At 36.8% G+C, this 20,723-nt stretch overlaps 1 protein-coding gene across 1 annotated transcript in view; it reads right to left on the minus strand.

Moving 5' to 3' along the window:
- SOX6 (SRY (sex determining region Y)-box 6) overlaps nucleotides 1-20,723 on the minus strand; it is a gene marked incomplete at its 5' end in the record, with an annotated part of 90,113 nt that overhangs the window by 20,318 nt on the left and 49,072 nt on the right. The window contains one exon of the mRNA XM_009878764.1: nucleotides 6,102-6,210. Within this exon, the coding sequence (XP_009877066.1) occupies nucleotides 6,102-6,210 (109 nt within the window). The remainder of the gene's footprint in view (nucleotides 1-6,101; nucleotides 6,211-20,723) is intronic.

Below are 20,723 nucleotides of genomic sequence, written 5' to 3' on the forward strand. Positions count from 1 at the left end.
ATACTGGCATGGAGAGGCATTTTTTCCTCCAGTATTTATAAAGCACTGTCACAAAAGTAGGTGATGCTTTGTCATGCAGGTACTATCTGCTGTTTACACCTCTGCATAGGAGGGTGTTAAACAAGTTACCTCACAAGTCTGGATTGTGTTGGCAGCCTGCCAGGATTGATCTGCCTGCAAGTATTTGGTTCGTTTTCACCTACCTCTTCAGCTGCTCAAAGTCAATCTGTTTTTGAGTTAGGAATGAATTGTGTCACCCTTTTGTATAAGCAATTATTTACTATTGGGCATGTATGAGAGTTTTGAGGCTTTGAGTATATGGTAGAGGTGCTCCTTTAAGAAAGCGATGATCTGGTTTTTATTTAATAGACTTGCAAATCCAAAAATGGTCAATAAACTACCTCTTATATTGCAAAGACTCGCTGTCTTTCCCCATTTAGCTCGTTCCTCTCCTCCACATGATTCCACATTCACTGCTGCTGCTGCCACTGCAACTACTCATCGTTCACCATATTCTGGCATTTGGTCAAATCCGTGATGATGCCTAACACCACCTTTCTTTCTCCGCCTTTGAATTTCCCTTGCTTTTGGGCAGGTAGAATCTCTCATTGTACTATAACATGCCTTGCAGCTTAGTTAGTCCGAGTCAAATATGAATGTGAAGTGCTAATTTTATGGACATAAAAAGACAGACTGCAGTTAACTGCAGCAAATATTGAGCAACTCATTGACTGTATGTTGGTCAGCAAATCCACCATCTGAAATGCTGCAGAACTCGAGTTCTTAAGCTTACTGTTGAATAGAAATATCTTCCTTTAAAAGCAAAGGTGAGCTTGTGCTCCTCCAAGCTTGGGTTCAAGTCCCAAATCAGGTTCAGACCAAAACTTGTGTATATCTGAACAGCAAGTAATAAGATCAAGCCAGGACTTACTACTGGAACCAATCCATATGCTGATCACAGTCCCCAACGGGCTTGCATTCAGCCTACTTGGAGCATGGTCAAAGATACCATGATCAAACAGATAAGGCTTAAAGCTATGTAATCTTAAACAGTGACCTGGTATATAGAAAAACACAATCTTCAACCCAAGGAACTTGCAAATTAAAGCAAAAGGCAGCAGGCAGTGAAAGGAAGGGCACAGCCACTAAGGAGGACACAGGCACTAAGTCACTGAATTGAAGAAGATGGGCTGGTACAATCCCACACTGAGGGATAAATAAATACATAAATATAGATCAAGTGGACAGAAAGATCCCACCATATTATAAACAGGCAGGCACGCACCTACCCTCAGAACTAGGATGCACGCTTAACACACATGTGTAGACTACTCTCAAAAGAAGAATCTGCAAGTGCTAAACACAATTTACAGAATCAATAATATTACCACAGGAGATACAGAAAAAAATAAAAACATCAAAACAGGACTCAGAAGAAAAGGTCTTTGTGTATGCTGTCCCAAATGGGAAATTGTGAGACCAAATATTTAACTCACAAGTCTCTGATTCTAATATACTAACAAGAACTAACTAGAAGTTAAGTACTAATAGAGCATTTTCACCTCTTTCCATTTGCTTTATAAAAATGAATTTAGGTTCACAATGCATCTGATTTTTCACTTGGGAAAAATGGACACGGAGAAGTAACTTCTCTTTCACAGTATCACACAGTGAGGCACTGACAAAACAATAACATTCAGACATTTTTGCCCTGAACCCAGGATCCAATCAAAACCCCTATATTTTAACAGATCCAATTCTTTGGCAGGAATGAAGATCAGGTCTTGATGCAATTTGAATCCCTGACTATGACAGCTGAAGGAAACCTCATTGCAACCCGAGCTAAGGTAAAATCAGTAATTGTCAACAGGAATGTTAGGTCTATTCTGCAGATTCATATCTACTGCAATATAAAATCTTAAAATCTTACAAATTTACAAAGCATTTGACCACAACCACAAAAAACAGAAGGATCCATAAACATAGAGCACATTATACAAGCACAAGATCCATAAACATTGAGCACATTATGCGATTTGAAAGAAGCCGCACTATCACCAGAAATGAGCATCTGTGAAAGGAATATCTTTTTTAGAACTTGAACAAAACCCAACATTCAGATCATTCAATATTCTCAGACAACTAAGACCTAAGTACTTTAGGATCTCCCACCTGGAATTGAAACAGGGCTCACCTAAGGCTCCTGATTATATTCTACACACTCTGGTCAGTTGGCGTTTGTCAGCCCTGGTCAATAAGAAGTTTTACCTACAGCTACATTCTAAGCTGTCTTGGTGTGTCCACGCCAGTTAGCTGTATTTCAGTACTGACAACCTAAAATGTTCAAAATTATGAAGCCGCCTACAGAAAGAATGATGTTTCCATTAAAACAATGAGGTTTGGAGAAAAAAAAAAAAAAAAATCCTTGTTTAGTTCTATAATTGGCTGTTGTTTATAATTTTGCATACCAGTCACCAAACATTTATGAGGCTCTCAAATCATGGTTTTGAATTTTGCTAGCTACAAATGTGTCCTATATTTTTAACATGACAACTGGGATTTCCAGATAATGATATAAGTCTAATAGCTGTAGATTATTCATCAATGGAGTCACAGTCAGTGGCAATGTTTTTGAATACAGTCTCAGAATGATTTTTAATGTAGTTAGCCCAGTCCTGCTGGTGGCTAAGGAAGTTACAGAGATGTTGGTTTATGTCATATTTAATATAAAACTCTTGTTGATGATTTTCAGGCCTCCATTCAGATGACAGTTAGGTCATTATGAGTAACACAAACTTGGAATATGACTTCACATGCTAGGTCATCTCTGAAAGTACACCTAGTTACCATTAATCTTAAAAAAGGTTTCACACAGTGGGCAGGGACAACTAGTTAAATCTTAAAAGTCATTCTGCAGTATCATTTCACAGGAATAAATCTGTTCCAGCACTACCTCCCCATCCCCCCTCAAAAGAGCCCTCTACAAATAGTCAATGTATTTCTCTAAATGTAGTAAATTTCATAATTCTGAAGTTCTAGAATGGGAGTAAAACCACCTGACAGATCTAACAGCCACACACTCACTCTGTCACAACTGCACTTGGTCCTCAGAGATCTGGATGCATTTCTGATGAAGGAAGATAGGGGCTCAGAAGTTGACCACCAATATGTTACTTCAGAAATCTTAAGATTTTCTATATAACTGTTATTTGTGTAAAAGTACACCACAAAAATACATAAATATTATATAAAGATGTCTACAGAAACCTGCACTCAAACAATATCTAAAAAACAGCTGAAAATAAGTACAGAAACCTAAATGATTCCATGATTCTAAAGAATGAGTTGTCACGTTTCTCAGTAACCCAGTGCTGAAACAGACATGTATGGAAGCACAAAAATTATAACACATATAAAAACTTTGTGATGTAGGAAACCTAGAAATTGACAATTAGAAGTGTTAGTATTCCTGAAGATGAACAGGGTCTGCGGCGTGGAACAGTACATCAGAGGCCACGTTTTAGCTGCTGGTATTTCAGCAGCACCGTTTTCAATGGATTTCCGCTCTAAATGATGCCTAACTAGAAGTGTCATCTCTCAGCTACCTTGCCAAAGGTAGGGGGCAAGACTTGTGTGATACTATGAACGTTTTTTTTTAATATCCAGCTAATATATAGTTTCACCTTGTCTACAGATAGAAGGACAACTAAGCAGCTCAGTTTTGAACTCTCGCCAACATTTTTTTTGAGACCAGCAGAGGTATTCATCCAGCACCTCTTTTCCAGAGACATCTCTTGGCTGCTAAACAAAGTCTGGAAATCTGAATCCATTCATGAACTCAGATTTCCCATGCGGCAACACACCATGCCTCAAATCGTCCCACTAGCTCTAGAAAGACATGTACACTGTCCTCAAACTGGCACACATCACCGGAGCTTGGGTTACATATGTCAAAGCTTCGTTCTGCACTATCCACTAACAGGCGGGGCTGTCAGTACCACGAGGTGTATCAAAATACGAAATTAAGGACACTAGAAAGAAAAAGAATGAATTGAAGGAAATGAGCTAAATCAAGAAAGTCATCAGGGACTTGATGCCCTATGAACCAGGAACTGTGTAAGTACTCTGTTGCAACTTTTCATCCCAACTGAGACAAAAAATATCCTTCAACACATTGAAATATAAGAAGTTGCTGCAGGATGGAAATTTCTTTACAAAGCAGTTTATAAATAACTGATCAGCTTACAAGTACTTTGAAAGTCCATGTATCTCCTAAGTCCTTTTTTTCTAGGAAAAAAAAACAACATTGGAAAACACCTGTCTGAAAGTTATTTTTTACCTACGTTCTGTTTATTATTTTTCTGTTTAAAGACATACAACAGTGGCCAATCACATCCAATAAAGGATGAATAAATGAATCTTGTAAATCTCATAGCTCTCCCTAAAAGCAAAAATCTGAAAATTATTGGTTTTATAAGGACCTATTAAAAAAAATCTGGAAAATCTGAAATGTCTCATTAAAGTGCTACCCTCCTTCTGAATATTATCTGTAATAAAAGGCTGATGAGCTTCAGTCATCATCCTATCTTACTGTTATAGAGACCTGAAATCTTGGCTATGTCAGAATACTTAAAAATTTAAGCAAAAAACACGTCAGCATGTGCTCCTGGTGCATGTGTTAGTTCCACACGATAAGCTAATCATGACATTAAGCCAATAAGTAGGAATATTTTGCTGTATTTAATCTGAGAATTAACTGGTTTTCTGTATGAATGAATCAACACAGGAACATCTCGGAGCTGAAGCTGCAGCTTCTCTGTTATACACAAGTCCTTGCAGAAAATACTTTAAAATTCATCTTTTTCTGGTTTGCCTAGAGACTGATTAAAGATAATGTATGTTGGTTGGCAGGCAAGGAGAATCAGGGCTCCAAGATATTTTCTCACAGGCATATCACATACAGTAAAGAGAATATAACATTTATATGTGCTGTTGTTGTCAGACTTCAAATTGAAGGGACAAGTCCTGAGATCTTACCTGGACCATTTATTTCTGGGTCACAGAGAGCTAGAACAGAAAATGTGCTCATAAGAATATTTCCCTATACAGAAAAAAATAATGCCTTCTTATGAAAAAAAATCTGTCATAGTATTTCAAGAATCATTTGAAAATAGCTCTGTTTGCCAAATATCACAAGTTTATTGGTCCTATTCTTTTGATCCAAGAAAATAAAAACCACATTAGAAATGTTTTAACCTTTTCTCAAGAACAGTGGCATAAGTAGAATCTCTCAGTAGAACAATTCTCAAATAGAAGCAAACTGCGGAGGCAAAACGTTGCATAATGTTCTATCTGAGTAGTACCTTAATCTTACTGCCATGACTGGTAGGGTTCTTATCTACCTATGTGTTCTCTTCTAGTGTATCATAGGGTAGAGTGGATACCAGCGGCATCCACTTCCAGAGCATTCATGGTGACTGCGAGAGATCAAACTCAGTCACGTTAAACACTGATTTCCACCTGCAGCTTGACACTGTACGCCTGGTATAGAGAATTCTTCCTGAGACAAGTGCAAATGCACTGACAGTTTATATTGTGAAAAAAAGACATTTTCATGTAGAAAATGTGAAATATTTTTCCATTATCATTTGACAGCTGCCTGTCAGTAAAATTGTGCTTGCAATATCTTGAATAGTTTGTGAGTGCACCGATGGGTAGACTTCTGAAAGAGCTCTAATTTTCTTCAAAGTTGCTAAATCTTTAAAAACTGGTGAAATACATATATATGTACATACTGCATTGCTGAGATTATTGTCTCAATGTTTCCTACACTTTTATTAGTAGTATAAAATGTAAATACTTAATTGACAGATGCTGGGGGAAGAACAGTTGCATTGCAGAAGGGCTTAGGGGGTTATGCAGTCCTTTTCACATATCTGCCCTTTGCTATGGACTTGCTACAGTCTCACAAAACCACAGAAAAATCATTGCAGTGTTACCGCGGGAAGTAAGCTGTTCAGTACTTAGGACCCTGGCAGCATTTCAGCCACAGCATTCTGTGATGCAGTGTTCAATAACTCATAGTCAAAATTGCAACTCACCTTCTGCATCTTCTGGCCTTGTAAGATCGATGACACCAGGGCCCAGTTTTCCATCTTCATTGGGTTTCCCTGTTAACTGCGGGCCTAAATTTTCAAACCTTGTTCTTTCCTGGAAAAGAAAAGAAGAGTCTCAATGCTCCATGTAGGTTATTTCTCATTATATGCCTGTGCATATGTGTATGCACTGATATATGCCTTATTTTTTAAATAATGATTTCATTTAATTAGAATTTTAATTGAAGGACAATTTTTTACAGAGTTGGAACGTTTGCATTTATGAAAATCAGGTTTAGATGTGAAATATATACAGAAACTTTGAGATTATTTTGATCTGCACTGCCATAATGCATAAATGATTGTATATGCAAATACAAAACACTCTTGGCAGCAAACAGTGCTGATCGATGCTGCTCACTTTGCCTTTCCACTTAGTTTCTAACTTAAACTGGAAAAGACAATCAACATTTGGGAGACATGAAAATTCAGACATCGAAAGAAGAGTTTGTATTAAAATATACTGCTAATTTAATGGAAAAAGCACTTTTTCCCCACTATGGGATTCAAGTTTGCATTCATACCTCTGAGACAACACAAATCTGAATTTTATGCAAGAGGTTTTCAAAGACAAGTATTTGAAAGAAGGAATAATAGATGATAGAACTGATATTATTTTGTCTAAGAATTTAAATTGTACCTCAGTGGAAAGGGAACCTAAGGAGATTTTAAAAAAGAAAAAAAAAAGTATAAGAATGTACGCTCCTAGAAAAACAGAAACCTTTTGAGAGCCAGAGACTTCCATAGGAAACCTGGAACTAGAAAGTGGAAACTAAAAGGAATTTTATGTGTTAACCCAGTTCCTCAATCAACTACTGGACAAGGGCACCATAAATGAGAGTGTAATATTGGCTCACAATAGCAGTCTCTGTAGTACCGTGTATCAGTAGCAAAGCATTCAGTGGTTATCATTAATTTAGCGTTCTCATTTGAAGGAACATAGCATGTTTTCCCTCTTGCCTTGTTGTTACTCTTCAGACTAAACTTGGCATTATGTTATACTTGTGAATGAATGAAACCTTGTTGTTCATTACTATGAAACAATATTAAATGTCATGTCAGCTTGAATTTACAGACATGAAATACCAGCTTTCGGCTCTACGAACAGTTTCTCCATGTTATACTTAATGCATTATGCAGAAGTAGAGTGCTGATTGCTGTTCAGTCTATTGTTCAATGACCTAGTTCTGGGTTGCACATACCAGTCATAAGAAGAAAATGTTGACTTTCTCTCCTGGAAAATGGTTAGAAACTTGGAAATGTTCTTGAGGAGAAAACATACTTGGTGGCCTTATTTGCTTCACTTTCATACTTCTGCTTTCCAACATGGTTATTTTTCTATTATCATTACCTTTCAGTAATAAAAGCCCACCAGGCCAACAGCTGAGGAATTCTTTTGATTCCTCATTCTTTTGATTCCTTCAGCCATGGATTTTTAAAATTATTTTCTGCTTAATTTGTAGGGGAATACAAGAAAGCATAGCCTAACCCTGGATTTTCCACAACATGCTGCTGAGGCATTTCAGGTACTAACTGCGTTTCTGAAAGTTCCTCAGAATCTTCTAGCTGCCTGACAAAATAACTCCACGTTTTTATTTGCTTAACTTCTTATTTTCTTCTGTAAAATCTGTGGTTGATGAAAAAGCTTATGTATAAAAAGGAACTAATGGGAAAAGAAAGACTTATAAATAAAATGTGACTGCAGAACAGCACTGCAACAGTAGAGGCACAATATTTTACTGGAAGATGTTGTGCAATGTAACAATACACCTTGTATTGTTACACAGGATGGGATCTGTTTTACTAGTAGACAGAACTAAAAAAATAAGTTTGCCAAGGATTCTGCGTTCCATTGCTAAGGGCTGATTTGCAATTGAGATAAAAACAAAGATCAGTGCTAAGAAAGCAGCTTGTGGCACATATATTGCCTCTTCCAAAATATTTGCACTAAAAGCTTTTTCTTAAGGATGTTAATAGAGCACCTGCAGTATTCTTGAAAGAACAACCTTTAAACGTGTTTCAGAAGGAGAAGTACCTTTCTGCTGTAAAAATCAACAGATCCTGCTACATATCAATATGCACATTTGGAATATGTTTCTAGTCATCCATTCTCTTTGATTTTACCAGAAAATATTCTGTTAAGAAGAAAAAAAAAAAAAAGAAGAAGAAGAAGGAAAAAAGGAAAGTCTCTGAAAGAATATCAATATTTTGACATGGAAGGAGAAAAGGGAAAATTACATGATAAGGTTCAGGAACAGTAAAATGAAAGCACTTATACCACAAAAATGCCTGCTCTTGTCAAACAAAGGAGATGTACTTACAGTTATTTCCTAACCACCTCCTTCTAATTCATAAAAAGCTATAACAAAGCTAGCTATATTTAGGTCTCTGAAATGCCTTTTAAAGTAATTCCTTTGCTTGTTTTTTTTACTGAAAATAGTCTTCATAGTAATTGGAAAAAAAAATCCAGTATTTGCACTGGGTTTAGACAAATTCAGAGAACTGTAAAAACCAGAAAAATGTTCCACAATGCTGATAATTTTTTTACCTAGTAGATGTCTCTACAATTCCATAAAACACAATAAATTCATATGAAATTTATTATTAGAAGAGAAACTCCAATCCATTTTTATGCAATTTGTCTTTGCTCCATCTTGAATTCACCCTAAAGAGAACAGTTACTTGCACTAAAAATCCTTTAAAAGTATGCCTTTTGACTTCGTACATAATATTCCTATAGGAACAAAACCAGACATATCTTCATTAAAAGCAAATGCCTATACAGAGCTGCACTAACAATAGTTGCCCACACGTGCATTATATCTGCACACATGTACTACTGATTATACTGCTGCCTCCCAACCCACATTAATAGAAAATTTTGGTGAGTTTGTAATAAAGTGCATCGCTACAGGCAGTGCAGGTGTTTTGTTTCTCAGGACAAAGCAATCTGGACCTCTGTTTTGAAATGATTTTTTGTACTGGCTATGAAGCTTATACTATACAGTCACATTAAGTTTTCCCATTTAAATTTCAGAAAAAATGTTTAGGACATGACATTGACAGCCCTTTCTCATGACTAGATCAACACAGTCAATTGGAGTTTGCGCTAGAAAACAGAAAGCTCTTCCCAGCATAATTCAGATCCTTTGTGCTTCTTTCTGTGTTGAACGCACAGTAAAAATAATCACTTCTTTAAATGAGAAAAAGAGAAGAAAAATTCTTCTCAGCAGCCAAATCTTAATTTTCCATTCTGTGCTGTGATTAGGCACTTATTTATGCCTTGTCAGTCACAAACATGGAGAAAACGTAAAAGTTATTGAAAAAATTAAAGTCTGCTCAACTGTCTTGCAGGACTGTTGGTTCTCTAAGTGCTTTGAAATTATGATGTATGAGGTAGATGTTGCATATTAAATAAAGATATTTAAATTATAAAGCCCCCGTTAGTAAGAGCTGATGAATGTTAAATGTTATGAGCCACAAGGCTGTGGCATCCATCATATTCACATATTATCACAGTCAGTCATGGAGCAGCCCCAGTGATGACAGATAGACTGCTAGATAGTTATCCCTTATTTCCAGAGTCGCCAAGCAAGCCTTTCAATCCCTTTGGCATTATTTTTAGCTTTGCATTAAATTAGCAACTTTTCCGTCATGTTCTGGCAGAAAGTATCAATTCTTTCTTCACGTGTGGAAGGTAAAAGAATGATTTAGTGAAGCAAGGAGTAAAGGAAAAGGAAGCGGTAGTCTCTACCTCTGGAAAAGCTGCAAACTTCAAACGACTAGAAACAAATATAAAATGGTGATCTTGTGAAAGAACAGCAATGAAACAGTAAGCACACAATAATGGCTTTTCTCTGCACTTAGATAAAAGCCGAATTTTTGATGTGCACAGTATATTTTCATAAAATTTTATATACTATGTTTTATACACTTATTGGCTATTCCATAATAATGTGTGTGCTAACAGTAAAATTGCTCTTAAATTTATGTGTGTTATTTATACGTTCCCACGTAACAATGCTTTTTGTTGTAAAAAATATTCTGTTTATTAATGTAACTTTACAACCTCTGCATCCAAGATCCGTGGTAAATTAATGACATTTTTATTATTTTATAGTGTCATTAAATTTTTACTGATCACTCCATCAAACAGAAGCAATAAAGGCCATAATGCAAACTGGGACACTTAGATCAGGGGAGCAGGAAGGCATTCCATATAGTCTGAAGTAAACGGCTTGCTATAAATGATATTTATACCATCTTTAAGGATGTGAGAATACTTGGACAAGTTTGGCAAAACTGTTTCTGTAGTACCGTGGATTGTGTACTTAAATAACAGTTTACTTGCCAGCAAGACAATTTTTTTTCAAACCATATGAGAGAAGATGACTGATTGCATCCATCTCCTGAAAAATAATATACGAAATGTAATAATACACTGGGCACCCCTCCCTTCTGGATTACCAAGACTGATTCGACTATACTCATGCCTCAAATTATTTCAACATGCTTGCTTTTTCCACATCTGAAATGTGTGCTTAGTCTGAAATGGAAAATGGCATGCATGCTGATCGTTGTGTAAAAGATTTAAAATAAATACATTTTTTGCAAACAAATACATTTTATTTAAGTAGACATGTTTGGACAGTGATGTAATACCCTTTATTTCAATAGTCTTTCTTGGAAGCAGTTACCAACATTAATTTAAAAAGCTGGTTTCTAGAAACTGTATTAAAACAGGTCATTCACAGAAGCCACAGCGCGTATGTCTGAAGGGATAATATTTCTTCTGAGGACAATACATTTGTTCGAATGACTACAAATAATTATCACATGCTGTCTTTATGTATGAAATCTATTTCAATTTAATTATTTCATACTAAATGTTGCAGTAGCTTGTTTGCTAACTGTGATCTATTCTATTCATGTACCATGGACAGTAAACAACAGGCAAACTTACTATATTCAAAACAAACATAAAAAGAACATTTTCAGTAGAGCAGAGAGAAAATTATTTCCAGTTTGAGTAAGGTGGAATCACAAAACCTTTTTTTTTCCCTACTGGAAAGTCAGAATACAAATGTCCCAAGCTTTTCATCTTCTTCTTAGTACTTTTTAATGGCTAGGACTGAAAAGTTAAATAACCCTCCACTTAGAATCTTTTGCAACATCTTGGCACAGCAGGGATAATTACAAATTGACTTTCAGCCTTATCTCTGGATATTTTAGTTATTACGGGTGGGAAGTTTAAACATTAACCTTATTACAACAATGTCAATCATCTTACTGGTGTGCAGGCATGCAACTGCTGGAATTCTCTGGATGGCAAAGTAGATAAACACAATAGTGGCAGTATTGTTACAACTGAAAGCAAACCCTTTGCTTTTTCAGAACTGTGGTGAGTATCTAGAACTTGTTTTCAAAATCATTGCAGTGAGAGTTGCTCCAAGAAACTGAAGAAATTAAATTAGCAAAGCAGGCAAACTAATTGTAGGAATGCTGATAATGTAAGATATTACAAGATAGAAAGTATGTATTTTCTAACCACTGATTTACAGGTTGCATGAATGAAGGATATGCCGAGTTCTATGCTGTTGACCTCACTTTATTTCTTATTTAAGTGAAATATCCAAATTCAGTGATCTCAAAGAGGGACAGTCAGTGAATTTTCACCTAGTCATACTGCTGTTTCCAGATTTAGAAGGCCCCTACATTGTTGATAAACTGTTCCAATACTATCTTTGTCTGTTGAACGTACAGCAAGGACCAGCATCTCTGCCACAGACTACAGATTTGCGTTACGTTCCAGCACCTCAAAGCAAACAGTTTGCTTGAAAAGATGTGGGGACATAGAAGTCATTAGGTCTCCTTTAAATATATTCTTCCATCTTAAAGCATAACTGGAAAGTAAGAGATTAAAAGCAGATAACATGGAATCTACACTGAAATTTCTTTGCCTGCTGGCAAGCCTCAGCTGGCTTCCACGTGACAATGTGACATATGCAAGAACATCACAAGCAGAAAATACTCCAAAGTTGTTCAGTACCTGAATTTCATAGTGACTGTCATGGTGTGGGACATCCTTCTTTTAAGACCCAAGTTCTGGATTCAAAATTCAGAATTGCAATTCCATCAAAATTTAAAATTTCTAGAATAAAGTTTTAAATTGGAGTTCTAACGGCAAAAAAAATCATCAGATAAATAAATGCAAACCCAAATGTCTTACTTGTAACCGCTTCCTTTAGCTAATTATTTTGGAAGTCTGATTTTAAGGACCAGCATTCCCAGAGCCTCTGGTTAGCATAAGCGGTAGCTATCTTGATCTCCAAACACGAAAAAGTATTTAGATGAATTCCCTGATCATTGGGAGCATTCAACTAAGTTAACAGATTTCCGTGCACTGAAGCTTACCTTAGAAAATAAGTGTACGAATTTAAAAATATTTTTTTTAGAAAAAAGAGCAGATAGCAAATGTTCCACCTCAGAAGGGCATTATGCCCTCCGACACAAGAAGTACTGACACACCCGTAACTACTGCCACGCTTGCAGGCGCTCCTAAGGATCTGCCCTGTTAGATTACTTTCAACAGGATTACTGCACTTACTGAGCCCCCTTAACCAAATGCTTTATGTCTTTGTTCATATGGTTTTAATATGGTTTTAACCAATTGCAAGGTTATTTATAAGTTTGCAACTCCCCAGTAGTTAGACTTATGAAGCGTTCAGACTTAAGCATATCCAGTTGTGTGGTAACCCAACTACTGCTTTCATGCGGTTTCCAACTTTTTATTCATGCACAAAGGCATGATGCATGGCAGTATCTGCGAACTTTCTGATTAACTCTTTGTTTCAGCAGCAAATTCACATGGCAGCCTGCAGTAAAATCACACATCAACTAAAAGATTTTGTTTTAAAAAAAGGTGGAATCCCACCTTAGACTGATGAGAAGTCATTAGTCCTTCAAAAACAAAGGGACAAGCAATTAAATTAACAGGTGGTAAATGAAAAGCAAACAAAAGGAGTTGCTACTTTACACTCTGTATAATACAGCTGTAGAATTCACTAGAGGTCAGAAAGAGTCCAAAGCCTGGGCTGTCACTTGTTTTTAAAAGAGCTGGATAATTTTATGACTGTTAATAACATTTGTAGTAACACATGCTAAGATAATCAAATCTCATGTTCCAGAGTGTAAGCTGTTCAACTGCTGGGGTCAAAGAGAAATTCCCTCGTTCTCACTGCTGCTCCCTTCCCTCCTGACCAACATCCACAGATGATTAACTGGGAACCTTCTAGGGAGAGAAGTTAATTTTCTTTTACAACATCAGGTATTGCTCCCTAGATTTAAGGGAGAACTGGAAATTGTATAGACCAACTCTATTTACCTTGTAATTAGAAATAATCTGAATGCCATAATTTAAAAAAAAAACCCTCACATTTTCTTTTAGCTAAACACATACATAGGCATTTTTGAGAGACAGACAAAAATAAATACAAATTACAATTGACATACCCTTTGACTAGGATACAGCAAGACTGGTGTGTTTTTTCCTGTACTGTACAGTGAGTAATGGAAGCAATTCAATAGCTACTATTGGTCCTTTTGAATGGTCATTTTAATTTTTAACATTTTAGTTACAAGAATAAATGCATAAGGACATGGCAAAACAAAGTGGGTTTTTCTCCTAGTAGACTAAATACTAGAGAGGAATACTAGTATACATCCTGCTATATTTCAGTTTAATTTAGCAGCTGGTTGGACCTTGCCAGTTATGGCCTCATGTTCACAAGTATTTAAAAATGGAGACACTGAAATGCCATAAAAATAAGTGCACAGAAATATTTTAACCAGATTTAGATGATGCCATGATTCTGAGCATAGATCTGCATGCTTCCCCAAACTTTTCTGCTTGTGACTAAATTTCATTAAAAGTATTGTCATGTATTAGGATCAGAACAGAATTTAAATGATGAGAGATCTGGTTCTAGCCTCAAAACTGCGAATCTCCTTTTCTCTTAATCATCTAGTAATATGTTCCAGGCTGAAAACACAGCTTTAGCAAGAAGCCACAGCAGTGTAACAACCAGAAAAACTATTCTAGGTTTAGCACAACAATTTTTTTGGATTGGAAGGAAAAAAAGGCAGAAAAGAAGTCACCAATTTCAATTTCATTGCGGTGTTCTCCAAACCACAACAGCACAAAGCAAACTCAGCTGCCCTCCACACAAATTTGGGAATGCAGAGGTCTTAAAAAAATCTAGAACACACACAGACATACATACGCGCCACTGGTCAAACATCTTGAGAAGCAATGTAATGTTCTTTAATGAAGAGTATGGAAATGTAAGCACATGTAGATACATATACATGTTTGATTTTAAACCCTTAAAGCTAAGAGAAAGGAAGATGATGTTCTCATAGCTACTTTCATTCCACCATTTCAGCTGTGCCTTGTGATAGGCACAGGTCAGATTTTGTGACATGATCAAACAATAATGAAAAAACTGTGAATAAAATGGACTACATTATGCAATAATCAATTATCAAATAGCAATAAATGCATTTTTCCTACTCTACACGTGAGTAGTAGTTATAAAGGTTTAAAAGCAAATAGTTCAAATTCTCTATTTGCAAGTATTTTACAATTTAAGAACTAAACTTCAGGGAAAATCTGAATCCAAGTTTTGTGCATTTTATTACAGCAATCTTTGAACATGACTAGTGTTGTATATTGTAAGTATAGATTCCATTAGGGTAAATCCTCCAGGACTCTGGAAGTACAGATGCCTAACCTAGATATTCTGAAGGAGTCATGGGAGGTACCTACCCCTTTTGTTTACCTCTCTAAGCAATGCACGCCTCTAGACACGGCTCTTCCACCCTATTTTCAGGAAGACACCTCAAGTAGTTTAAATTGGTGACGCAGAAGACACTTGGGCTTAAATGTTCGTATTCAGAATTAGAAATGCAATCAAGGCAGTTAACAAAATCCAACCAAATGCTACTGTTTTCAGGTATATGCCTTGCCTTGTGCTCGATGTAAACATATAATTGCATGCCAAGCATATATAGATTAGGCTTTTTCTGTATTTATCAAGTTGATTTTTTCTTATTTTGTAGCATTTTAAGTATACTTTTTTAAGGTTGCATTTTACGATTTTATGATTGCTGCTTGTATATTACTCTGTTTATACTCAGGCCTCTTTTGTTATGTTCAGAGAGAAAAGAAACATATCACTAAGGAGTAAGGATGGGTGACAATGGAACAATGATAATAACATCATTATGCAGTGTTTTGCCTCTTGTACCCCCATCACTGCCATGTTTTCCTCTGATTATTTCAGCCTCAAGTAAATGTGCTGTTTACTGTTTATGTCAGGAAGGCAAGATTACTGTTTGCATGATTACAATATCAAGTATGATGCACATAATGCCTGTGATAATATAAATGTACCCCTCAACTAGCTCCTGTCTTTAATCTTCATTCAACAGGAAAAACAAACCCAAACAAAATGGTGAGTGCAAATTCTTGCAGCCTCATATAGGCCTTCATCTTGTCAGGGGCTGAGTACTTTCACTCCAGTCTTACAGAGGCCTCAAGGACATGGACACTACTTAACTCTAGGGGAATACTTACATGCTTATAGTAAGAATGGACTAATACACTTCAATGAATCAGGGCCAAAGTGTGTAGTTCTCATATGTTCACACTGAATCTGATAAAAAACCCCAATTTCTCTCCAGGCTGAAAAAGATGCTTTCTCCTTCTTATGGATTACTCCTTTTCGCCTTTGAGACAGGTAGGTTGAAGGCCTTCTGGTATGAAGAGGAATTATTCTTGTTTAGAACTAAAATAATAGAAAGGCAGGGACACAGTCCAGTAAGGATTTATGCAAGTGGACAAGACCTTGATTTACCGATGCCCGAGCTGAAGGCAGAGGAACAACTCCCTGTCAGTGAAATTGCTATATTTACTTACTTATCTTTCTAACACAATCAGAACTAAGTTAACTCATAAATTATGTTTTTTAAATTTGTACTCAAAGGAAAAACAGCCCAAATGGGATTTATGAACACTAGAAATTCATCAAAACAAGCAAAAAAACCAACCAATAAAGTAGGATAAAGGTTCCATTTGCTATATCCAACATGCAAATGAAGGCAAATACGTATTTCCTGGAAACTGCAAGAGATTTAAATCTCTTGGAAGGAGTAACTCTTGCATGCAGGAAGTATGAATCAAAATAAGGCAAGAGAGGGAGTACTTTAAAAGGGTGACTGAAGGCTGTGCTTTTTTTTCATGCAAAATGCAGGAACCCTTACACCTGAAACTATCTTAAATGCAAAATAAATACCTATGGGCTGAAAAAATTATGTGGTTTTACTGCTGCAATATACAAAGACAAAACTGCTAGTCATCAATAGCTAATGCTACTGGCAAAAATCCATTCTCTAGCTTTTAATTTTAAGTAGAATGATTTTATAAACCTTGGTTTGTTTTTATCATAAAAAGCTTGTTTCAAATTTCCCACATAAGATATCCATTAAAGCACTCTTCAGCTCAACAAAACAATGACAGTTTAGAAAGTGCTTTTATACCTTAACAACCAATCTTGACTGGGATTTTCCCCCACAGAGCATATTAGCTACTTACGTCCCACTTAAGACCTATTTTTGACCTTGTTCTCAGCATAAGCATAGACGGGGTCCTTCGACATCTCTTTGCATTTATAATAAGTAACTTCTCTCTTTTCCCCTATCCTCATTCATCTGCTCTAGATGACATATATGGAAAAGTTCATGCAATTCACTGAAGGAACATTCCAGCACCTCATTCCAGTGGAATATTTTTGCTGCTTTGAGGACAAACACAATCTGTGAGTATGAGGGAATTCCTGTCTGATATCTTTCCCACTCCTTTGTATACTTGTACACTTTATAACTGTGGTCACATTTTCTAGCTATGTCTTACAGGAAAGAGAATAATAAAGTCCTAGGGAAGCAATCAGTATTTTGGAAATTTTTACTATTATATACGTGGACAATTGCAGTACTTACCACTGTGCACTGGTAGTAGCCAAATCACTTAAAAAAGTCAATTGATAACGGTATCTCCAGGCACAGAGGGAGGAAATTATTATCTTCTGGTTAACCAGAAAGTCAATGATTAAACTGAGAACTGAACCTGGGACTTCTGAACATTAGGCCAGTCCACTGGCTGTTATGCCACACTGCCTCTGCCGTAAATCTGTTTGATGGATTTTTCAGTCATGGAACATTAAAGGCTCTGCTCTTGTCTAATGAACATGTTTAAAGAAAACAGTACAAACAAAAGCAAATGTAACAAATTATCTGTTTCATGTCACACTTGGATAAAGGATTTCCTACTGGAGACTTATGTAAACTTATACATACTGAAAAATATTTTAGCCAGTACCACTAGCTAGCATGCTGCTATCTACTTATGTCTGAAAAGGGAACATAATCAGTTTTAGTTGGTTAAGTCCAATCGGAGCCAACTTTTATATTATGACCAAAAGCTTGGCAGTGCAGTAGCAGTGGCAAGTAGCAGAAAATTGCTTACAGTGTTATTTGCCAGATTACTTGAATGATTTACATGGGGTTTTCAAGAGAGTTTGAAGTATTAAAAACTTAAGATTTGGAAAAGCCTTGGACTGTGGATTTTTGTTCCTAGTTGCATCAAGATGCACAGGAGAAGGTTATGATATAGTATGACTGACTAAATGAAGCTTTTTTTAAATATAAACCACCTGAAACATTTAGGAGCAGTTCAATTTAAACTGTTAAGATTTTTTTTTTAATTGAAGATTTGGAGAGTCAATTGATTTAGATTAAATGCTCAACCTTTCATATCTACTTGTTTAAGATTCATGTTGACATTGTACTAAATACGGCCATACAGTTTGTATTCCAGATAAATGGATCTGACTACAAGCTTCACTCTTTAGTATGATTCTTACTCCAAAATAAATCAATATTTAATATCCCCTGCAACAGCCCCAGTAGATAATTTTAAAACCTTTTCTCCATCCCATTAAGTTACCTTAAAAATTCTTTATACAAGGCTTCACAGATGACTTCTGAAAAACTAGTTTATGAAAAGCAGTCTGCAAGTCATTAATTCAGATGGAAGGGTTTTTTTAATCTTGCTGCATTGTGCTGATCTCTAAATCCATCTCTGTTTAGCTTATTCTCCTGCTCAGCTAATTTGAAGAATAAATAAATACTTCCTGTAAATCTGTAACACAAATCTTAAACATAAAGAAAAACATCCTTCTACTGCTTGTTATATGGGACAAGATATGCGTGGATTTCTTCAAAAACAGGCTGACCAAGGCGCTCTCTGACTCCCTGAGAGGATGGGTACCCTGCATCACCAGGTACGAACCTCCATCCAGCCCCATCCCCGCTGCCACATCAGCGAAGAGAAGCTGTGATAAGCAGCAGTTTGACAGGCTCAGACACCACTCACATCCCAGCCTCCATTTTAAACTTTAAGATCTACTGTCTGCTCCCTCTCCCCAACCCACCCTCCAATCTGGTGGAACGACTAAGAAGGAGGAAAAACATCTCTTCCCCCTCCCTCAAACCTCTCCTATGGCTAAAGGCCCCAATGGGATAGGAGTCTTTGATATCAGAAGAATGCAAACAGCAAGGCTCAGGTTTGCTGCTTCTCAGGGTTAAGAAACAGAGATATAAGAGGAATTTCAAATGATTATATATTGGGAGAACTGAAAGGGATGACGCCAAAAGGAAGGAAAGAGCTATATACTCTGGAGCTATCTGGTTGTATAGCAATCATTCAAACTGTAGGATCTCTGTATTCCTATCCGTGCTCTCCCTTACTCCTATTTCCTTCTCTGTGTTACATTCAAAGTGCAGTTTCACAGACACTCGTGCAGCAGCGAAGCTCTGTCCCATCCCTCACCCTTCCGCCTACCGGTTCCCAACACAAACAGTCCACAATCCCGTCAGTCTTCTGATTCAGCTATTTATGGGGTCATGCTGAAAGCTCAAACAGTGAAATGTTGCAGTCTAATAGAGGAGGGGAGGCTGATTTCAAAGCCATGTTTTGCTGCTTTTACAGCAGAGTTGCTCGAAGAGGTATGTCCTTCAGGGGGCAGTGAGTTGCAGCCCAGGTTGCCGAGAGCCTCCTTGCACTGCAGGGGCAGCATGTGGAACCTAGGTAGCACTGGCCTTTCAATTCTGTTAAAGATCTTCATCTCGGGAACTATATCTGCTTTGGTTTGATTCAGAGCCTAGCCTAAAAGGATCTGATCCTAAATAAGTTCTTTCATCACTAACAAAATTGAAATATTAAAGAAGAAAATAATGCAACTGATAAATCCAAGGCAGATTTAAGAACAAGAGTACAGTTATAGAGATCATACTCACTATATAGCAAAAATATGTGAAAAAAATTTAAGTTTCACCAGGTGTTAGTGGGAATTCTACTGTGGAAATTGTATGCTATTTTCTTAATAAGTTTTCATGAGACATTATAAGAGTCCCAGCAAAAGTACAGTGAGGGCAAGCAGCAGGGAAAAAGGAAAGTAGACCCAAGCTAGCAGATCATTGCAAACACTGCAAGAAATTTTCCCTCTCTCTCATAATATGAGAATGATAGAGACTTCCACTACCTAAAATATAATTTGCACCACATTAGGAGCATTCCTAATACCATAGGAGTGGAATCTCAGAACACTTGATGGGTGAAGCAGCAATGTGGGTCCCGGTTCAGAGAGGCACACGTGCTGAAATTCATCCTTAACTTAGCAAATGTGTTACAACAGAAGAACTTCAATGGAGTCAAATATAGGAAATTGGGTGCTTTTTTCTCCTTTTAACTGAAATCTTTATGTTCTCGTAACACATATTCTCAGGTAGCTACAGTAATACGACATGAATGGAAATCACTTGATAAACCAAGCAAGTGGTACACTTCGTCTCCTTCCCTTACAGGAGAACCCATGTATTCAGTACAAATTTCCCATACTGCAGTTCATTACTTTTGCCTGTCCATGGTAGTGAGTACATACGGATGAACTACAGATGGCTTTTGCAGGAATGAAATGGAAATCTTATGCAGCAGAGCCGGCTATTTAGTGCAGAGGACTCATAGGTATCTTGGTCTATATATTGTCAGTTTATAACCAAAAATTAACTCAGCCCATTCCTTGGAAAGAAAAAAGAAAAAATAAACTTGGGTGAAAGAGGGTGGGAGCAAAACTTTGCAGGAAAATATCTTTCTTGTATTATAAGTTTTGCATTATTTCTGAAAGGAAACAGAGTTGATGTACACTGTATCAATGAGACATTCATCATGATGTAGTGTGATCTGTAGTGTGATCCTAAAGAACAAAACACAGGAGTTATACAAAGGTCATGCAGGTAATCCCTGGATAAAGGGGAATTCCTTGGGAGGAAGAGTGCAGCCATACAACCTAATCTTATGCATGAGTATTCAAAAAGCCTGAGTGGCATCAAGTGAGGAGCAGAATTCTGGCAAGGAGCTGGCAACAGCACATGTTTTGACAACCTGCTGAA

The sequence above is a fragment of the Apaloderma vittatum genome, unplaced genomic scaffold (genome assembly GCF_000703405.1).
Source record: "Apaloderma vittatum isolate BGI_N311 unplaced genomic scaffold, ASM70340v1 scaffold43531, whole genome shotgun sequence".
Lineage (NCBI taxonomy): Eukaryota > Metazoa > Chordata > Aves > Trogoniformes > Trogonidae > Apaloderma > Apaloderma vittatum.